Source organism: Ooceraea biroi, chromosome 4 (genome assembly GCF_003672135.1).
Source record: "Ooceraea biroi isolate clonal line C1 chromosome 4, Obir_v5.4, whole genome shotgun sequence".
Taxonomy (NCBI): domain Eukaryota; kingdom Metazoa; phylum Arthropoda; class Insecta; order Hymenoptera; family Formicidae; genus Ooceraea; species Ooceraea biroi.
In genome coordinates this window covers 17375641-17394978 of record NC_039509.1, presented here as the reverse complement: position 1 = coordinate 17394978, position 19338 = coordinate 17375641, and the positions used below count along the sequence as shown (strand labels likewise).

At 45.1% G+C, this 19338-nt stretch overlaps 3 protein-coding genes across 5 annotated transcripts; 1 reads left to right on the top strand and 2 right to left on the bottom strand.

Annotated features, from left to right (window-relative positions):
• The first annotated feature begins 2016 nt into the window (after window positions 1–2016).
• Window positions 2017–6193, top strand: LOC105282480 (isoleucine--tRNA ligase, mitochondrial). Its single transcript, XM_011344457.3, has 15 exons — window positions 2017–2328; window positions 2431–2553; window positions 2636–2783; window positions 2848–3052; window positions 3152–3453; window positions 3523–3689; window positions 3780–4016; window positions 4087–4262; window positions 4332–4467; window positions 4553–4710; window positions 4803–4946; window positions 5024–5237; window positions 5328–5580; window positions 5655–5836; window positions 5912–6193. The coding sequence occupies exons 1-15, from the start codon at window positions 2116–2118 to the stop codon at window positions 6140–6142; spliced, it is 2889 nt and encodes a 962-aa protein (XP_011342759.1). The 5' UTR covers window positions 2017–2115; the 3' UTR covers window positions 6143–6193.
• Window positions 6132–12825, bottom strand: LOC105282475 (gamma-tubulin complex component 6). The gene is made up of 15 exons (XM_011344444.3): window positions 12026–12825; window positions 11678–11898; window positions 11343–11581; window positions 11158–11257; window positions 10717–11082; window positions 10540–10650; window positions 10294–10464; window positions 9935–10230; window positions 9638–9857; window positions 9313–9544; window positions 9048–9240; window positions 7254–8949; window positions 6969–7178; window positions 6729–6901; window positions 6132–6666 (listed from the first exon to the last, which is right to left on the bottom strand). The coding sequence occupies exons 1-15, from the start codon at window positions 12222–12224 to the stop codon at window positions 6363–6365; spliced, it is 4731 nt and encodes a 1576-aa protein (XP_011342746.2). The 5' UTR covers window positions 12225–12825; the 3' UTR covers window positions 6132–6362.
• Window positions 12826–12977: 152 nt separating this feature from the next.
• Window positions 12978–18998, bottom strand: LOC105282459 (forkhead box protein K2). Of its 3 annotated transcripts, XM_020032663.2 has the most exons (6): window positions 17955–18996; window positions 16998–17332; window positions 15726–16523; window positions 15364–15620; window positions 15176–15281; window positions 12978–15055 (listed from the first exon to the last, which is right to left on the bottom strand). In XM_020032663.2, exons 2-6 carry the CDS (start codon window positions 17273–17275, stop codon window positions 14884–14886), a joined length of 1611 nt encoding a protein of 536 aa, XP_019888222.1. In that variant the 5' UTR covers window positions 17276–17332; window positions 17955–18996; the 3' UTR covers window positions 12978–14883. The 3 variants fall into 3 exon arrangements, with proteins under 3 accessions (XP_019888222.1, XP_019888209.1, XP_019888220.1); XM_020032650.2 differs by having other exon boundaries at window positions 16998–18998; XM_020032661.2 differs by lacking the exon at window positions 17955–18996 and having other exon boundaries at window positions 14884–15055; window positions 15176–15278; window positions 16998–17389.
• Between the last annotated feature and the right edge of the window lie 340 nt (window positions 18999–19338).

The following is a 19338-nucleotide window of genomic DNA, read 5'->3' as shown; positions in this document are numbered from 1 at the left end:
GCTGTATCACCGCTGTATCGAAAGGACAGACTTAATACATTGCAGTTCAAACAATGTGTTTACTGCTTAAGAACTGATTGCGAATTGCGAATTGATCATAGAAATACAAAATTCTCGTTATTTTCTTTCATTAATATAGAAAAACGCGGAAATATTAGATTGTAACGCATATTCATCTCGTTTGTTTTTAATAACGAATATATGTTACAACTCATATTATTAAAAAAACGAATATATGTTACAATCAAATATTTGTAATCCATCCGCAATGTGTTAATAACGAAATGAATAAAATAAATAGTTTTTACATGTCACTGTTAAATTGATATAGTGTCAAACTTATTATTTTCCAAATATATGTGTATTTATTTTCGTAAGAAATATAAATTATAATAATTAATCTATACACTTCTTTTTTTCTCATTATTTTCCTTTCCGCGTTCCAATTTATTTAATTGAAAATTTTATTTATCCATAGATTCTCGGAAAGGAGCGAATATCTAAGACTACTATTCCGCTAAACGGGCTACGCGGACTGAGCGGAATCGTGCTCGGTTTGCTCGTTCGTGATGGAATGTATCCTCAAGCCGTGTTGCCTCGGCGGATGTAGCAAACTGTGGTCCAGATCGCGACCAGATTTCGGTCGACACAGCGCGAACACGGATGGACCTGTTTGCGGCGGTCAGGCCTGTGTACCCTGGTTAGGTTCGATAATCAGGATGCGGGTAATCAGCCGTCTCCACAAAGTGCACGAGCTGATCTTCGTTCCTCCCCCCGATCGACGCGCCGGTCTACAACATTCTTCTCCCCCGACGGAATAATAATAGCTCCAATTAACTTCGCACCTATGATTCACATTGATCGACAGCGTCGCGCTTCTGGGAAATCCAAAGCGGAGCTCCTTTCCAAGAAAATAATCCGTTCTATAATTATTGCGACTTGCTTTCCGTTAATGGCACCGCGTTTGCAGGAACAGCAAAGGAGATGCGACAGAATAGGGAACGGCACACTTTGTCAGGGCTGCAACGATCTGACCGACCCCCCCAGAGTAGCGGTAATCTCGTGAAAGGATATCGGTCGGCGCTCCTTCCGAGGCGTATAATTGCATTAAGCATCTATCTGATCGTCGTGCAGCAGCAGCGTGTATCCCATCTGGAGAGCGGGCAAGATTTATGCATGACAAACCGAGCTAGCCGGGGGTGGCAACCCCCGTCGGGGAGCGGGTCCGCGGAAGAAGGCCAACGCGACGAGGGCGGGCGGCGCGGAAGAAGGCAGAGCGCGGGACCTGGTGCATTGGGTATCATAAATTTCCACTATCGCGAGTTCGCCAACTAATCGGTCGCCTTTACCATTTAATTAAGGCTACCCCGGCTGGCTCATCTATTGTCCGCGTCGCGTCAGCCCGGCCCGGTACGCGGTGCTTAATTGCCGGATATCAAGCTGAAAATCAAGAGAAATTTCTGTCTCCCTCTCTTTTGCCTGAATTTTCCCGCTGCTACCAGCGAAATATGAAAGAAACGCGAAATCCGCAGATTATTTAGTTCAGTTTGGCTCGGTTCAATTCGCATTATTCCCTCCATACCTTAATATTAAGATACGTTAATATCAAGATCTCGAGATCGTTAACTTGGAAACTTGCAAGGAAGTTTTCTCATCTAGGAAAGCCAATTCACTCGAACGACGCGTAACTGCGAGGTATTAAATATAATTTGAAGATACAATTTCAAAATTGGAACCGGAGACGACTATATGAGATCGATTATATTTCCGCTGTCCTAAAAACACACGTTCGTTTTTCTACGAAGGCAAAGATGCATTTCTCTCATTTAAGACATCAAGAATATTAAAGAAATATTTAATATATGTATAAAAACTTGTACCGCCCCTTGCAGCGTACTTAAAAAATGTACAAATTATCTGCGTAAGATATCCTAATTTTTTCCGCGCAAACATATATCGATTCGAGACATCGATATCCCAAAAGTACTTGTTATCGACGATTAACCTCACCTGAAAATGTCGCGCATGCGTATACGAGTAGAACTGCGCCTTCAAATCGCGATGAAATCGTGCAAGAAGTTAGGTTAGGATAGGCAAAATAGTTTATTTTAAATAATGTTCACATTTCTTGCACAGATACGAGCAGGCAAAAAGACGGAATTCATAATGCGCACTTACGCAGAATTTTGTCACGCGTGGTGGCTGGCAAGGGGCATAAAGACAGCCGCGAAACAGAACTACACGAAGACCGTGTTACTACCGCAAACCAATTTCCCGGCGCGACACAGCGGCAAGAAAAGAGTGGAGATGGATAAGTATTTAATAGAAGTGAGCCTCTATTGTGAGCTAAACCTTACATTTACTAATTTTAATTATTAATATGTAACTTCACGAATCGGTACGAACAATAATAATATGCTGCCACAATAGAAATGTGGCTTCCTGGAATTATACAACTGGCAGAGAAAACATCTTCCAGAGCCGGATTTCGTTTTGCATGATGGACCACCGTACGCTAACGGCGAGCCCCATATGGGCCATGCTCTCAATAAGGTTAGTATATACAAAAGGATTCTAAGTTAATGGTTCTTCGTTGCATGGATATTTACGGAAAGCATCTTTTATTCACCCTCAGATCCTTAAGGACATCACCCTACGCAGCAAAATCATAACAGGTAGAAGGGTGCATTATGTCCCAGGTTGGGATTGTCACGGCTTACCGATTGAGCAAAAAGTAATCAGTAACGCGAAAGGCGTTAGCCCACTAGAAATTCGACAGAAAGGTATGTCACAACAGACAAGTGTCACGCTTGGTCTACATCGCTCTGACATTCCTTTGTATTGTAGCTAGAAAATACGCGAGTGACGCTGTAGCGAAGCAGAGGCAGGTCTTTATGTCGTGGGGTCTCACGGCTGACTGGAGCGAGTCGGGATGTTACTTCACGAATCACACGTCGTACGTAAAGAATCAGTTGCAGCAGTTTGTAAACTTGCACCAGAAGGGGCTCATATTCCGGGCCTTCAAGCCGGTGCATTGGTCGCCCTCTTCCAGGTACAGTCCAACTGCTATTGTTCGTGCATCGATTCCAAGGAAGTTTTTGTAGCCCTTGAAAAACATTTTCACGGAAGCTCTTTCCTCTGATGATCGCAGAACAGCATTAGCAGAGTCTGAATTGGAGTATAACGAATTCCATCAGAGCAAGAGCGTCATCATCCGCATGCAACTCGACACGTTGCCCTCGAAATTGAGAAACCTGGAAGATAGACCGCTCTATGCTCTGATCTGGACCACGACCCCATGGTCGTTAATAGCTAATCAGGCTATAGCGTTTTCCCACATCCCCTATTGCGTTGTGGAGGATAACTCCGGGAATCGATACATCCTCGCACAGGAGTGCTTAGCAGACGTTGAGAGGAAGATTGGACCGCTAAAAATTCTTACGACCATCGAAGGTAGCATCCAGCTGTTTACATGTTTCACGCGTACGAGTATGTGAACTACAAAAGATGATTTAATGACAGGGCAGGATTTGACCGAAGCCAAGTACCTCCATCCCGTCACTAAGGAACGTTTGCCATTTTTATTCGGAAAGCACGTCACGGTCAAGGTCGGCACCGGATTGGTTCACACGGCACCCGCTCACGGTCCAGACGACTTTCTCATTGCGCTCGAAAACGACATACCAGTAGTGAGCCATCATTCATCTGATTAATTCTCACTTTTAATCTCTCATTCGAATCGCATAATTTAATATTAATATTAATAATTAATATTGTAGTTATCCTTCATAGACGAGGATGGATGCTTTACCAAAGAAGCAGGCGACCGGTTTGCTGGCTTAGACGTGTTAACCGACGGCGGCAACAGGGTCTTGGATCACATCGGTGCGGACGTGGTGCATCTCGACACAACTGTCCACAGTTATCCGTACGACTGGCGAACGAAGAAGCCCGTGATCATCCGCGCGAGTCACCAATGGTTCATAGACATCGGGTCCATCAGGCAGAAAGCGATCGTAAGTCGGCTGGATTCTTCCGAAGCAGACCTGTTACTGTGTTCATTCATTTCTGTTTTCCTCATACAAGGACAGCATCGCGAACCTGAGCGTGTACCCGAAGCAGAACGAGCAAGAAACGCATTTGAACGCGTTGCTTGCTCAAATCAAGCAGCGACCGTATTGGTGCATCTCCCGACAACGTGCCTGGGGAACGCCGATACCGGTGTTGTACAATAAGCAAACTGGCGACACGTACACGAGCAGGTGACTCGAATTTCATGATTAATTAATTCCGTGGCGAGAGCGGAGTCTGCACGCACCTCCTGCTTGCAGAAAACTGGTCGACAGATTGTGCAAACTGATGGAGCGACACGGTCCCGATTACTGGTGGGAGCTACCGATCGAGAAATTGATCGGCCGCGAGCTTCGGCAGGAATTGAACGATGCAGACGGCTGGGAGAGAGGGAATGTACGTACGAATTGTTGATTCCTTACTGATTTTGCCGAATGTCAGTAATGCATGACTGCAAAATGCACGACTACATTTCTTGAAGGATATCATGGATATCTGGCTGGATAGCGGTCTCTCGTGGTCGGCCGTTTTGCCGAAGTGCAAAGCCGATTTGTATTTAGAGGGAATAGATCAATTTGGCGGTTGGTTTCAGTCATCATTACTAACATCCATCGCTCTCCAAGAATGTTCTCCTTACAGGTAGCTTGTGCAACGTGTGAAATTAAGTAATCACTTAAAAGAGCGATAGACACACAGACAGAGATATTTCACTTAAACCGTTCTCTTTGAAGCTCACTGTTCGTACACGGGTTTATCGTCGACGATAAGGCAGCGAAGATGTCGAAGTCGGTTGGTAATGTCGTGAATCCCGAACTGATCACGAAGGGTGAAGAAAACCCCAACAAAAATCCAGCGTACGGCGTCGACACTCTCAGGTCAATTATCCGTGATAATTAAAATACCTGTTCAGTTACAAGCCGATGAAATAGTTAATGGAAAGCGAAATCGACAGGTGGTGGGTGGCTAGCCATGGCTGCCTGCACACTCAGGTCCCCGTCACGACGGCGCTGTTACGCGAGAGTCACGAGTCTGTACAAAAATTGCGCATGATCTTACGCTTCCTGCTGGGCGCCTTGCACCCGTACTGTGAGGGAATCACGGTCGAGCCGGAATATTTCTACCTCGACAAGTACATGCTACATTCTTTGCATCAGTACAATAAGAACGTAATTATACCCAAGAGATGTATTAATACATTCGAGGAAAACGGGAAGAAAACTCCACGCCATTTTTAATACCAATTCTTTGTCTCTTAGATCCAATCCTTGTACGACAATTACTTGTATCATCAATTGTGCAAGCGGATAACGCATTATCTGGCGAACGTCGTATCGGCCGAGTATTGTCACTTGATCAAAGACAGGCTTTACTGCGACGAAGCGGCATCGCCGACACGTCTGGCCGCGGTAGAGGTAACGCGCGAAGTCCTGACCGTGCTCACGAGGTCTATCGCGCCGATTGTCCCGCACTTGGCGGAGGAGGTGTGGCTACACCATCCTGAAAACTTGGGTAAGTGATGATCGTTTTGAAGAAGAAGTGCCTCCTGCACTGGTTTATCGTTATCGATAAATTGCGCCTTACAGCGTCAGTGCCATTATATCATACGGAGTACAAAGTGCCAGAGAATTGGTATCAGCCGGAAATTGCTGAACACGTGCAGACCGCCTTGAACTTGAGAAACAGAGTCAACACGCTGGCCGATCGTAATACATGGGAATTGTCGGGCATCGTAACCGCTCCCGAAGATGACTACAGCTCGCTCTCGGTAAGACATTCAGTTTTTAAATTTATATAAATCATTGTAATTCTAACAAAATCGAATCTTCGCTCACCTTTACAGATACTTCAGAGAGATGAGGAATCTTCCACGTCAGAATTATGTGAGATTTTACAACTCTCGGCGATCACGCTGGTGAAATCGTCCGCGACAACCGAGATACAGATCGAGTTGCACAATACCGAAAAGTTGCTATGCCAAAGGTGTAGAAGGCATCCCGAGCTAGAAAACAGATTGTGCAGTCGTTGCGTTAAGGTTCTCGATGTAGCAAATGTATCATCGATGTCTGTGTAAGCAATTTTATTTCTAGGCGCTCGTCACTCATTTTGCTAAATAAATACGTATAAAAAAAAAGAAGCATTCTCGAAAACTAAATTATTGTTTAACAGAGAGCGTAACTCGTAAGAAAGAAAGACAACTCGCGTGTTACATTATGTCGGAACACCGATATATATATATACATGGAAGAAGACGTGAATGAACTTAATGATGGAACTTAATTATCACTGTCGCGTCACTGTTGCTTCGTCGTTAAGTCGTACAGGTCGTTTATATTCAAAGCGTTGAGAAAGTGTGTTAGGTGTGGCTGATAGCCGCTAGTAGCCAGTTTGTGCGCCACGTGTGCCATGTACGTCCGCCACTCGCAGAACGATTGGTACATCTGTTCCAAGCTCTTAAAATTCGGATGACCGTACTGACCAGCGTCGCAGCCTGGAGTCCAGGCTTGCGATCTCAAGCGATTATGGAATTTCAGTATGATCTTAAAGATATTGATCAAGCACGTGCGCATCTTTTCACCGCGCGCGTTGAGCATACATCTGAAAATTAAATCGAAACGTGAGTACGCAGTTTCGGACAAGGGTGCGTAAAAAAAGTCTACCTTGAAAGTATTCTCTTGATATAATTCATGTGTGAGAGATAGATCTGGTCTATCGTCCGACAGTTCTGCAGATCCTTCTCAAATTCGTTCCAGCTCGCGTGCAACACGCTGCACGTCAGATAATTGTGCAGTGCGTTCATGAACTGGGTCATGGAATGCCTGTACAGCTGCAGCTGTGGATAGCAAAGCGGATAGCGATAATTTCGTAATTTTTCTCTAATGCAGCCGCTGACGGTTTACCTTGTGATATTGGTGCGAATTAATTGCGTCCCGCTCCACCTTCATTATATTGAAATCTTCCTGCAGCACCCACGCCATTCTGCCGGTCATTATCAAGAACTTGAATACCTTGCTGTACTGCAGCATCATCGTATCATCAAAGATTATATTCAACGGCCACGATATCTTGTAATTGAGGCAAAGGCATTCCAGCACATTTGGATCTGAAATCTGCGGCAAAAAAAATCACGTGAATCAAGTATCACGTACTAGCAGTCGAAGAACATCCGGTCAAGCTTTACTCACGTATAACTGGCATGGTTTGTCAATGGCAGAAAGACTCAAGAGCTCCGCGTTGGCGTAATTGTTACTGAACGAGTTCATTAGCGCCTTCTCCAAGAGGTTCGTGAGAGTGGCAGAATTGAAGAGCTCGATCGGCGCGGATATCGTGTACAGGCGGGAGTAGAGCGAGTCCGTCAGGCTCTTGGCGAATTCGCCGTTCAACAGGAAAAAGTAACTACGTAGGCTGTGCAGGTGCGAGAGCATGTTGTGCTCGTTCAGCAGGTACTTGATGATCGCGTGGTTGATCAGCCGCGTCTGTATCTGCAGCGGAATGATGACGGACTTCTCCAAGTACACCTGAAGCGAGGTGTGATCAATCATCTCGACGTCGGCTATGGTCAGGTACGACGACGCGACTGACGATCTCGCGTCGGGGCTGACGCCGAACAAGCTCGGTAGCTTGAAATTGCCTGAAATTGTCGGAGACTCAAGACACGTCTCCTCCGTGATCGATTTCCCTGTGTCAGATAAAGATGACACTTCCTGGCCGGCATTCAAAGCGAATATATCATCGCTGTTTGGTATCTGCGACAATGGGGTGTGAAGCGATAGCGTGGTAAGATTGTCGGTCGTGCAAGACATTGGCGTGTCTATATTATTTTGCTGTTGTGCGTTACTCAATGTTGACTCTTGCGCCTTACTATCCGCGCTATTAGTCTTGTTCGAGCATTCTTCGTTATCTATTGGTCCACGCACGATTGCATCGATTAAAGGCTGGTTATTGCCGTTTACATTTGTGCGATTGATAATCTCCCGTTTATTGGGAAACATGCTAAACTCATTATTATTCGGAGTTGTGCCGTACTCTTGCAACAAGACTTTGAGTTTATTCGCTTGCGCCGCGGTCATGTTATCTACCCTGCCGATAGCTAAGGACTTAGGCCTCTGCATAGTACCGATAATTTTCTTCGTTATATCGTCGTCTTCCAAACTGACGACATTATTCAAACAAGTATCGAGCGAAGTTAATTGTTTGCTAGCAATGTTCATAATGGCGGAAGTCTTTTTCATCGCTTCCTCGCGCAGGAAGTCTTGCAGATTGCTTCTCTCGTTGTTCTTCTTGTAAATGTAATTCAACGGTAATGATTCTTGCGGCGGCGGGTGTGCGTTCTGCGTATCCGCTGTCATGGGAGAATCTTTACTCGTCGTGACTTCCTTATTCGATGCAACGTCCTTATCAGAATTACAACTTTCGAAACTTTCAGAGCTCACACTTTCAGTAATCGTTAAATGTTCCTTAGACTCGTTCCGATTAGAATCCGTTGCATCTACGTCTGTTACTACATTTTCCGCAAAGTTGCTGTTCTCGTCTTGACTAGATGCAGCTTCCACTTCGCGCGTGGACATATCCATGCTGGGTGAGAGAGGAATATTTTGTGCGTCAGTGTCAACTAGATTTTCATTTGAATTCGGTGTGGCGATATTCTCGGACGTCTCTCTATCGTGCCTTTTCATATCTTGTACGTCAGCATCAACTAGATTTTCGTTTGAATTCGGCGTGGCGATATTCTCGGACATCTCTCTATCCTGCCTTTTCATAAATTCGAGAAACTCTATTCGTCTTTCAAAGTGATTCATCCTCGCCTTTCGCCAATTGGATCGCATTCGATTGCTCTCTATGTCGGCAGCTAATTTGTCGTAGTAGTTTAAAATTTGTTCCCTGGAATAAGTAATAAGGACGATTAATATCGTAAATGTTTCATTGAAACTCGCAAAGATCATTCCCCGGTAATTCGTATCCGAAGTATCGAATCTCACCGCTCTGCCCGTTGTTGCTCGCGCATCTCTTCCTGCTCCCGATTGATCTTCTCGAGTAATAATTTGTCAGCTAGGATCTCAAGCTCCTTCTCCTTTTCTTTATACAAGGCACTTTCCTCCGCCTGGTGTTTCAATTCTTGCAATAATTCTCGCTTAGTTTGCGCGGTCTTCAGGATAAGCTCTTCACGTTGTTCTAAATATAAGAAAATGCGTGAAATGTGTGTTTTTGTTTGCGCGGTAAAAACTGGAAATACAAGATTATTACTAGTAATCCTTGATAATGTTTCCTGTTGCGCGCGTATCACGAGCTCGGCCCTCTCCTTCTCGGCTTTCTTCTCGTCTTGTATCGCGGATAAAAGAGACACGATTGGTCCCAGTGCCGCCTCGCATTTACCTTCGTACTCCTGACACCTCAAGAGCTGCTCTCGCAGCATCGACACGCTCAGGCAAACCTTTATTTCCGGCTGAGCGTTGACAGACACATTGCACACAGGATTCTAAAGCGACACGACGAACGTTGCAGGATTCTTTTTTATAAGCTCAGAGTAAAATTGATAAAAAAATAACAATTTCCGATAATAAGAAATAACCTTGGGATTACAAATCTTCAGGAGCCGTAGCGTTTTTCCACACTGCAATATCGACTCGGACAACTCGGACAAGAAGCCGGGTACCGACTCCTTGTCAATCGCAAAACTCTCCGTCCAGAACTTACGTCCTCTCTTCCGCAGATTCTGAGACTGCGCCTGAATCATAAATTCTCCATAAACGTCATCGCATGTTCCTTCGAACAACCAATTTTGCAGTAACCTGCGAAGGTGATTAACTCAATCAGTATCAGACGTTTGCGTTCTTACGAAGAATGAGGGGACGAATCGATATCTCACCGAAAGTAGACTTCGCAGCACGACTTTAATATCGAATACAACACCAGCGCGACCTTCGGATTGGTGACTTTGGTCACCTCCTTGTAAATATGCGTCAAAATTGCGCTGCCTCCGTTCAGGGTACATTGACTGTGCTTGCTGTAATCGCACAGCCGTGCGACCTCAACGATCAGGTGGGCCAGAGGACGAACCTTTTTCAGTACACTTAACAATCCGTGGGATTCATGTTGGTCGACGATTCTTTGTAACGCCGAGCGATAGTACAAGAGCAATTCTTTCACGTTGGCGCACATTGCCTGTACAATTATATCGCATGATAACAAAGTGACATACGTTGTACCGCGGACGAATGTACGTACCTTGAATATGAGACCGTCCTGCTGCAATTTACCGGTTTGCGGATCGGGCGTGACAAGACGCGAGAGGGACCAAAAATTATTTCCCCACTGAATCGCCTGCACGCAGGTGGCTCTCAGCGTCTCCGAATTTACACCGCGCACAGTAACGTTCTCGTCTAATCTAAATCCTAACTGAGAATACAAGAGAAAATCTGTTACAGATCATCGCCAAGACACTCGCAATGGTGTCGTATGTTAAATTCATACCATGAGGTCGTGCTTAAAACAGTTCGAGTCTATGCCGAACAGCAACAACTTGACGTCTGACAAGAATTTTTCAGGTGAAACCTCTCGCGTTAAAGACACGGAATGCATCGCCTGTAACACAAAAAGTACAATCATTTTTGTAACAATATGCTCCCGCAAACCGTTGCCCTCTTTTACCTTCTTTGGCAGCAGTGATAAAATACTTGTCTGTCTTATCCTCGTTAAGTGCAACGCTGTCTCCGGCAGATCGGTGACGAATAACGACTGTTTGGAAGACTCCAGAATTCCGAGACACTCCCACGTTCGCAACTTTGAGAGACAATCACTGGAGAGAGACGATTGTACTTTTTCCCATACTAAATTAACGTTGTCTCTAACGCATTTTGATTCGCTCGCGGAATTGTGATTGGAGTCGTTAGGCACAACGTGCAAATGATCCTGATTTTCTATTTGATTATCTAAGGACTTTGCCCAGCCGCAAGGTAAAACTGTGTTTGACATAAACCTCTGGGTAGATAAATATAACTTGTTTGTCTGTTCAATCTGAAAGGAACCGCAGTTTATTAAGAGATACAAACTTCAGAAAAAATTGTATAACTGTGTCGCATGTAGTCTTACCATGAGGTGAGTTAAAAAGGGGACAATCATGTTACATTGTTTTGTTGTGTTATCAGTACCATTTGATATGCAAGGAACTTTGTTAACAGCATTATTATACCTAAAATAACATTTATTTATTTATAACATACAGATATTATACAAAGAAATCTCTAATAGACGCAGCAAGTATAACACTACCATACCTAATGGTCTCGATTCCCAGTATGGCCTTGGATACATGCTGATTTTCGAAAGACACTCTACTAATAAAGTTAGCTGACACATCTCGACTAGCATATCTCCTACGAATGCCCAACATGGCTTCAAATTTTTCCGGCAAGATGAAGGATTCCATGGGATATGTTTGAAACATTGGCACACCACTTCTAGGTGTAACATCCTCAGGCAAGAAGGGATTGGCTTTCCCATAGTGAAATACATCCTAGCACAATTAGCATTAGCATAAGTTTCTTAAAGTTCCAAGAACCTTGAGAAATCATTAATCAAACGTTAAATCAATATTAAAGGAGATAAGTACCAACGCAGGTTCTTTGTCACCCTGAAAATTCTTAAGCTCTATCAGCAGTCGTAAAATGGAATGGATCACAGTCTCAGCGTTAGTGGTCTCCTGACCGTACAGCTCGTTTACCAAATTTTCTAACTTCTCCGCCTCCAATACGCGCCTCAGGGACAATTTTAACACAAAGGTGTGTTTCAGTACCACCACCAAGGGATCAATCTCAGAATTTCCTGCATTCTCTGTAATACGTTGCAGCTTACTTGACAAAATGTTGACGTTTGACAAGACACCCATGTAGAGCTTGGTGTACTTTATTCCACTCATTCAAAGTGTCCATCACTAGGAGCACTCCAAGTGTAAACGTACCTCGCTCATACACCTTGCCGCTCTTGTTCAACAATATCTCGTAGGCCTTCGAGCGGAGACGCCTCACTATTTTAAGATCGCTCTTGGGTGGCACGTAGGAGTTCCCGTTCTCCGAGAGCCGATTCCTCCGCAACGTGTGCTCGATCAGTCGCGTCACGAGGTCGTAAACATTAGCATCTCTCCGTTCTCCTGGATCCATGATCGAAGTACTCCTTCAAGCGATTGTTAATCGAACGTTGCGACGAGTCGCGAGAAATAACGAACAGTCTCATAGTGCCATAGCATGCCATAGTCCACCATAGTCGGCCATAACTGGCTGGACCACAACAATGCGACTCGCGCGCGCATAGAGATCGCAGTGACACCTGCTGGTGAAGTCGGCAGAACGACGAGATTTCAAAAGCGCTTTCTACAATGAGAATTTAAAAGACAAAACTTTAAATTTAAGCTGTAAGAAATGGACCAATCACAGTCGGGCGTGAGAAAAGAAATCGCGATTAGTCAATTAAATTTTAAAGCTTAAATTTTATACCTTTCTCACTGTAGAATTCGCTTTACTTGCTTGACGTGGAAGCGCAACTATTTTTACACTTAAAAAAATATTAAAAAATATTAAAAGGAGAATGATAAGCCAAGCAGAGCATAACGTGGTCGGAAGATGACCCGGTCGATTAATCGATGATGCTTAGAATTCCTCAAGCAAGAATCGAGATTTAACATGATGATGAATCTCGGCGAGCTCAATCTCCCACGACGCAGACACGGCGAGGAACGGTTCTATATCGTCTCAGCGTCATGGCAAATGTTGCTTACGACGAGTAAATGAAATCAGAGTCTAACGTCAGCGCTAACGTTGCTCGGAAAGTGCGAAATAAGAGACGGAGAAAGAGTGCGAAATCGTGGAAAGTCACACAATAAGGCGCAAGAGAAACTCAACGTAATGGAGATTTGCAATGTAGTATTAATTTTATTGCGATATTATACATACGCCCACATACATGTGTAAGGATATTGAACGACGGTGTATGTATACACGCACACATCTACAAACATATTGATTCTTGTTGCGATACATACATATGCACATACATATACATATATATGTATATATATTTTTTTTTTCGCCACACACGTATGTACGTATATGTATAATAGTAACACACGTAACTCATGATACGTATGTACGTCAACACTGTACAGAGAGTAGTCCATCTACCAGTATCATCCAAAACCTCTTTTTACTGCTATATTTCCAACTATAGAAAAATAACGTTTCAGATAAACGCTCGCGCCCGCGGAAGGTGCAAAAAATACACATCTCGTCCCCCGTTGCACCGTGTATCCCCGATCCTTCCTACAACGCAAATCCATCCAATGGTTCATTCCCCTTTCTCGTTTAAGTCTACGTTTATATTTTGTCGTCCTCTAATGCCGACGTTCTAGAGGTACGGTCGGCGAATTACTAGCTACGATTGCACGAAAGAAGTAAACCGATCGCGAAACGATTAATCGACGAGTTTGGCATCGTCTCGTCACTAACGATAACGCGTCCCTCCACCAACGGCCTCGCTAAAAAGGAAAGCAATTTTACCCCTTTTATCTGAAACAGTTTCTTCTATAATGTCAAAAATAAGAAGACTGTTTTAGATGATAAGATTAGGTGAACCATCCGTCTGGTCACCCGTCAGGTATTATCATTAGATGGTGTAACGCAAAATCGCCATTCAAGTGGACTCGGGGATGACAAAGATCCGGACAAACATCCTCGGTAGGGGTTCCGAAAGACCCTCCGAAAAAGACCAGCGCACGCGACGCGCGCACGGGAACTCCTTGAATTCATAGAACATATGAATATCTGTGTGCAGCCGTTTGCATCTCACTTCGAGTTGAAGTTCCACCTCACATCGTGAAACCGCGAATCCTTACGCTAATTAAATGTAAAAACAATATAAGGCTCTATTTTGTTTCCTCTGGCTCTGGTAACAATCTCCAGCAGAGACCATACGTCAATCATCAACGTTTCGAAAAAGCTCATCAAGTTCCCCCCCCCCCCCCAACTTTTCTCTTACACACATCAAGTTCTTTATTCGTCTCCCCGTTGCTTGCAACGTGGACAGCTTAAAGTGCACCTCTCTACACTGATAATCATAAAATTCTATGTTTCATCTCTCTTTAGTATGGAGCATTCGATCGAGTCGATGCAAGTCGTAGAGTGAAAACAAAAAGAAAAACATTTCGCTAATAAAACCAATGTCGATCTCAATCGATCGTAAATCAATCGTATACTTTTACTTGTATTCAATTTGCATCCCATTTGCGTTTCCTTTTTTTTTCTTTCTTTCTTTCTTGGCGTATTCAGTAAATCGGCTAAACGCTGAATGGCACACGTTATCGCATCACATTATTGCAATTTGATGTTTCACAATATAGTAACTATTGTTATTATTTTGAAATAATTCACGACCAAATAAGCTCCGTATGTATACATATATATGTATATATATGTATATATATATATATATATCTTCTGTTATGTACATTGACTGATGATATAATCACGTACAATCGAAATACGAATTCTAGAGGAACAGGAAGTGTTCTGCTCTCGTCGTTCTCGCTTCTCAAAAGTCAACTTGCTTTTTTTTCTCTCTCGCTAATTCATATACGCAACGCACACGGTATCTTGATAATTCTTAGATAATAGAACTGACGCTCAATCTCGATTATGTGCAGTCTAAAGCAGTTATACAGTTGAAATAAACTGAAGTTTGCAGTGTACGTGTGTTTTCCTCGACAATAGGCAAATAATGCAATGTAAATGTAATGTTCTACGTAACAAGATACTAGTCTGTGTCAATTCAATGATCGTCCGTCTCGTGAATACGTTGACGTTTCGGCTGCATCGGCTGCTCGGGTGGCTCAGGGCTCTCGACGATTGCGAGCGGCGCTGGTGAACCTGGCGAGCTGTCCGACTCCTCGTGACCGCGTTTGTTAATCCCACCGACGCCAGCATCGGGAATAAAATTTCCACTGTCGAGAACGGAAAAAAATTCACGTGAGATTATTAAAAAGAAAAGCCGGATGTGATCATCGCGTCGACGAAACGCGAAATCGAGAACATGAACACGCAAGCTTACGGCGACTGCGTACCTGTAATTATACGTTGTTTGTACAATAACGGGAGCTGGACTGTACTGACCAGCCGGAGATAAAGAATGGTCCTCTACAGTATTTCCAGGCAGCAGGTATTTTTCTACTTCAACAGGTAAGGCACAAAACATCTCGTTTACAAACAAAACAGAAGAGCAGAGAGAGAAATTTGCGAGTAGGATTCGTACCTTCTCTTCCGGTATCGCTGCCAATGCCATTTGTTACGATTGCTTGCATCAGACGTCCTTTGTGAGCCGACTGGGATGTCGACGTGTACGGATGGCCGGGTGAACCAGGCGCCGACTGACTCGTCGCGAGTTGCCCAGCCGGTGATGGTACCAAACTGTCCGGATACGGTTCCGGACCCGGGGAAGCCTCTCTGCTTAGACACTCGGGCGTCATCAATCCGCTGATCCCGACATGAGACGGCGAGGCTGGCGCACTCCTACGACAATGTGAAAATATCAAACGCCTCTTCAGGATCAACTACCGCTCAATATTCGCGAATACAGGAAAAACTGCCTTTTGCAGCGCAACACTTTGACATTACCTCGATGATAATGTTCCGAAGGGAGCGCGGAAGCAGGGTACACCACGCTGTCGTCTTCGTCGGAAAGCTTGGTCAATGAGTTTCGTCTCTGAGTGAGGATCTATTTTCCAGAATGAGCCTTTGCCCGGCTCCTCCTGGCTTCTGGGCACCTTGATGAAGTAACGATTTAATGATAAATTGTGTCGAATGGAGTTCTGCCAGCCCTTATCCGCGGTCCTGTAATACGGATAATTCTTGGTGATATAAGAATAGATGCCCGACAGGGTGAGTTGTCTATCCGGCGCCGATATTATCGCCTGCACGATTAGCTGTGCATACGAGTAGGGTGGTTTCGAGTCGTCCTTTGGTGGACTGTAGTGTGGCGCGGTACCGTTCGGTCCAGAATTATTGCCCGCGCGGTAACGCATCTCCGCGGGCTCGGGACTCATCTGCCTGCTTGAGCTCTGTCCGCTTTCGTGCCTCTCTATATTGTGCCTCTCCAAAGTGGAATTCTGAGAATCATTCGCCGCGGCGGCGTTGCCTGCCACATATGCTGCTACCATGTGCAGGTCCGCCGAAACGTTCCGTCTACCCTGACCGGCCCGCGGACTGGCCGGGCAGGAGTTAGCAGCACTGATCGTTCCCGTGGGTGACGGGAATGGGCTACTGTATCCAGTATCAGGTATGTTTATCCGCAACGGTGGTAACGGTGCCCTTTGTTTCGGTGGTGAAGGTACGCGAATGTTGCTCTGTTCTTGCTCGTCCACAAGTGACTGGAAGATCAGCCTTATTGTTGTACTTGGAAATCTGAATGTACATCTGCAATACCATTAAACACTCTTTGAAGTGTGAGTTACACCATCTTGAAGTGAGTTGAAGTATGTTACATCTATGGTTACATCAGTTTTTGACTCTACAAACAACAAACAATAGGAAGAAATTGTAAAATAAATTTACTGTCCGAGCAAGAGTTGAGCAAAATTACTCTTCTCGGCTACAGTGCCACAAAACTGTCACACATTACAGTTTGTGTCAATATTTATTAGTACGTTTTTTTTTATCTTGCCTTTAATAGCGTTAGCAAACTACAATATGTAATCTACGCTCCCAACATGCCATTCAACAGGAACAACTTGTGCAATTTAGGACAACGTCGCTAAACTGCGCCCAATGTTCATCAACAGATTACGATTACGAAAAGGAAGCGAAAAAACAAAGAGAGAGAGAAAGAAAGGAACGCGGAACATTTGCCGGTCATGTGTAAATCCGAATAGATTTTGTAGAAAAACTCACGTCCGTGGCAGTTGAAAGGCCGGAGCGCCCTTGCGCTGAAACACTCCGTCGACGAATACGCCGTTCTTGCCGCTGCACATCATGAAGAAGAACGGGTGGTCGTAGAAGATCTCGAGGTGCCGCCGCGAGATAAAGCTGGAGTGGCCCATGTTGACGTCGACCTCACCCTTGCTGCTGTTGCGGCCGATCGTAATGCGCCGCTGCCTAACCATATACTCGAACTCGCGGCCCTCGAGCCGCGCTATCGGCGCGCCCTTCGACTCTGGGTTCCACTGCATCTTCGTCGGACTGGCCGGTGCCGACTTCAACGCCAGAAGAGCCCACGCGTCGCTCTCCTGGGTACGAGAGTACGTAGACATAGCACCGCGAGCGAATGATGAGCCGTAGTGTAGTTAAGAGCAGCACGGGAACGAAAGGAAGACAGCGGAGTCGGACGTGTGTGGGGAGCGAGAGAGAGGGAGCGAGCGCGCGAGAGAGGGAGACCTGCGAGACGAGAAGCGGGACGCAACGATGGATGTGGATAAATAGATAACCGCTAAATCGAAAGATACATCGACAGGCAAGATACGCTAGATAAATAGGCGCGCGTACACGCCAGAAAACAAACTCACGGCGGAGAGACCGGTAAGAACGTACGACACCGTACCGTTTACTACACGATTATAGACGGTGACAAAAATGCGACACGAGACAGAGACGGATAGAAAATGAGATATGCAGGAGGAATGAGAGACCAAACAAAGATAGAGCGCCGGAGGGGGGAGGGGAAGGAGGGAGGGAGAGGGACGAGACGCGCGTGAGGAAGAAAAAGCCGAGAGGGGAAAGAAAATCAGAGCGGTGATAAAGATGCTCGAGAGACCGCACACACACACGCATACAATGTACACCACACACCAGAGGCGGGACGGGAGACGAGCATGTAAGAGAGAGAGAGAGAGAGAGAGTGTCAGTACGTACACGGCGCGGATGTGTATGCACACGCACGCGAGGTGTTACACCCGCGCGAAATATGGCCGGCTATTTCTCGAGCTCTCCTTTCTCCGCGCCGCCCCGGTGTGTCGTTTCCTGCTTCGCAGCGGGTTCGCCGGAGTGCCTTCGAGTGCGTACGTGCGTGCGCGATGATACACACACACATATACACACACCCAACAGCGTGTGTCGCACACGGCACCGCGCGTGTCCGTTACGTTACGCACATACGGGTAACTCGTACCGTGCACACACACACTGCGCGCGCGAGATGCCTCTTGAGTCTCGTTGCGACCTCAACGACGACGACGACGACGACAACGGCGGCGGCGGTGGTGGTGGTTAGAGACGACACTTCCTCCGAGATTCGTTTCCCGCTTCCGCGGTTGTAAAGGCACGAGACACGAAGCGTCGTCGATTCGCTCGACCGGCAACAATGATGCAACAAAAGCTGCGTCAGTGAGAACAACCGGCAGTAAACAGACGAGGGCGGCGATGACGGGTGACGGTCGGGTGACGGTCGGGTAACGATGTATCGCGCGCACAAATATTTTCTTCTTGTTTATCCACAAGCCGAAACGTGGGTGGTCACCACGTGACACCGCGATTACGAATCAGCGCCACGTTCGAAAGCGAGCGAGTGCCGCGTGGATTGACGCGAGATTGCGTGTGCTCTCGCTTGGATATTTTTCTCCTACTTTTGTTTCTCTCATCCATTTAACTCTCCCTTTCCCGGGATCTGTAATGTTAAACGCGAGACATTGCGACGATCTTCTACAAGATTTAAGATTGATAAATATCAGAGTCTCGTATGAATCTTTTGCCTTGTAATTGAATCAGACGAGAGGTTTATTCGTGTTAGTTACATGTATCTTGTATACTCAAATTCTAGTGAATTCTCTTTGACTGCATGTAAAGTCCCTATATAGCGACGAACTAAGCACCTGTTCCTCGAAAAAATAAAAACATACAAGTTGCATACTGCGAAATAATAAATTGTAATGCATTATAGGTTAGTGACCCTTGAATCATTTTAAGGTCTAAGTTAGATCGGCAATATCATGTTTTGGCGAAAATAGTCATGACGGGAGATTCAATTTTCAAAGCATGGTATTTTTAATGAAAAGAAAAATATATAAAACATAGATAAAAGATAAACTTTTATTTTTGTCTTTAATGTTATGCATTGCCATAGTTTTACTATTTATATAGCACCGTGAATGCTACAAAACTCTTTCTATTCTTCTTTTTATTTGAAAGAAGAAAAAATAGAAAGTATCTTGTAGCGTTCACAGTGCTAATTACTAATTAACCCAAACATGGCGGAACCAATCAAAATCAGGAACGTTATTTCATGACTGATTAAAGGGTT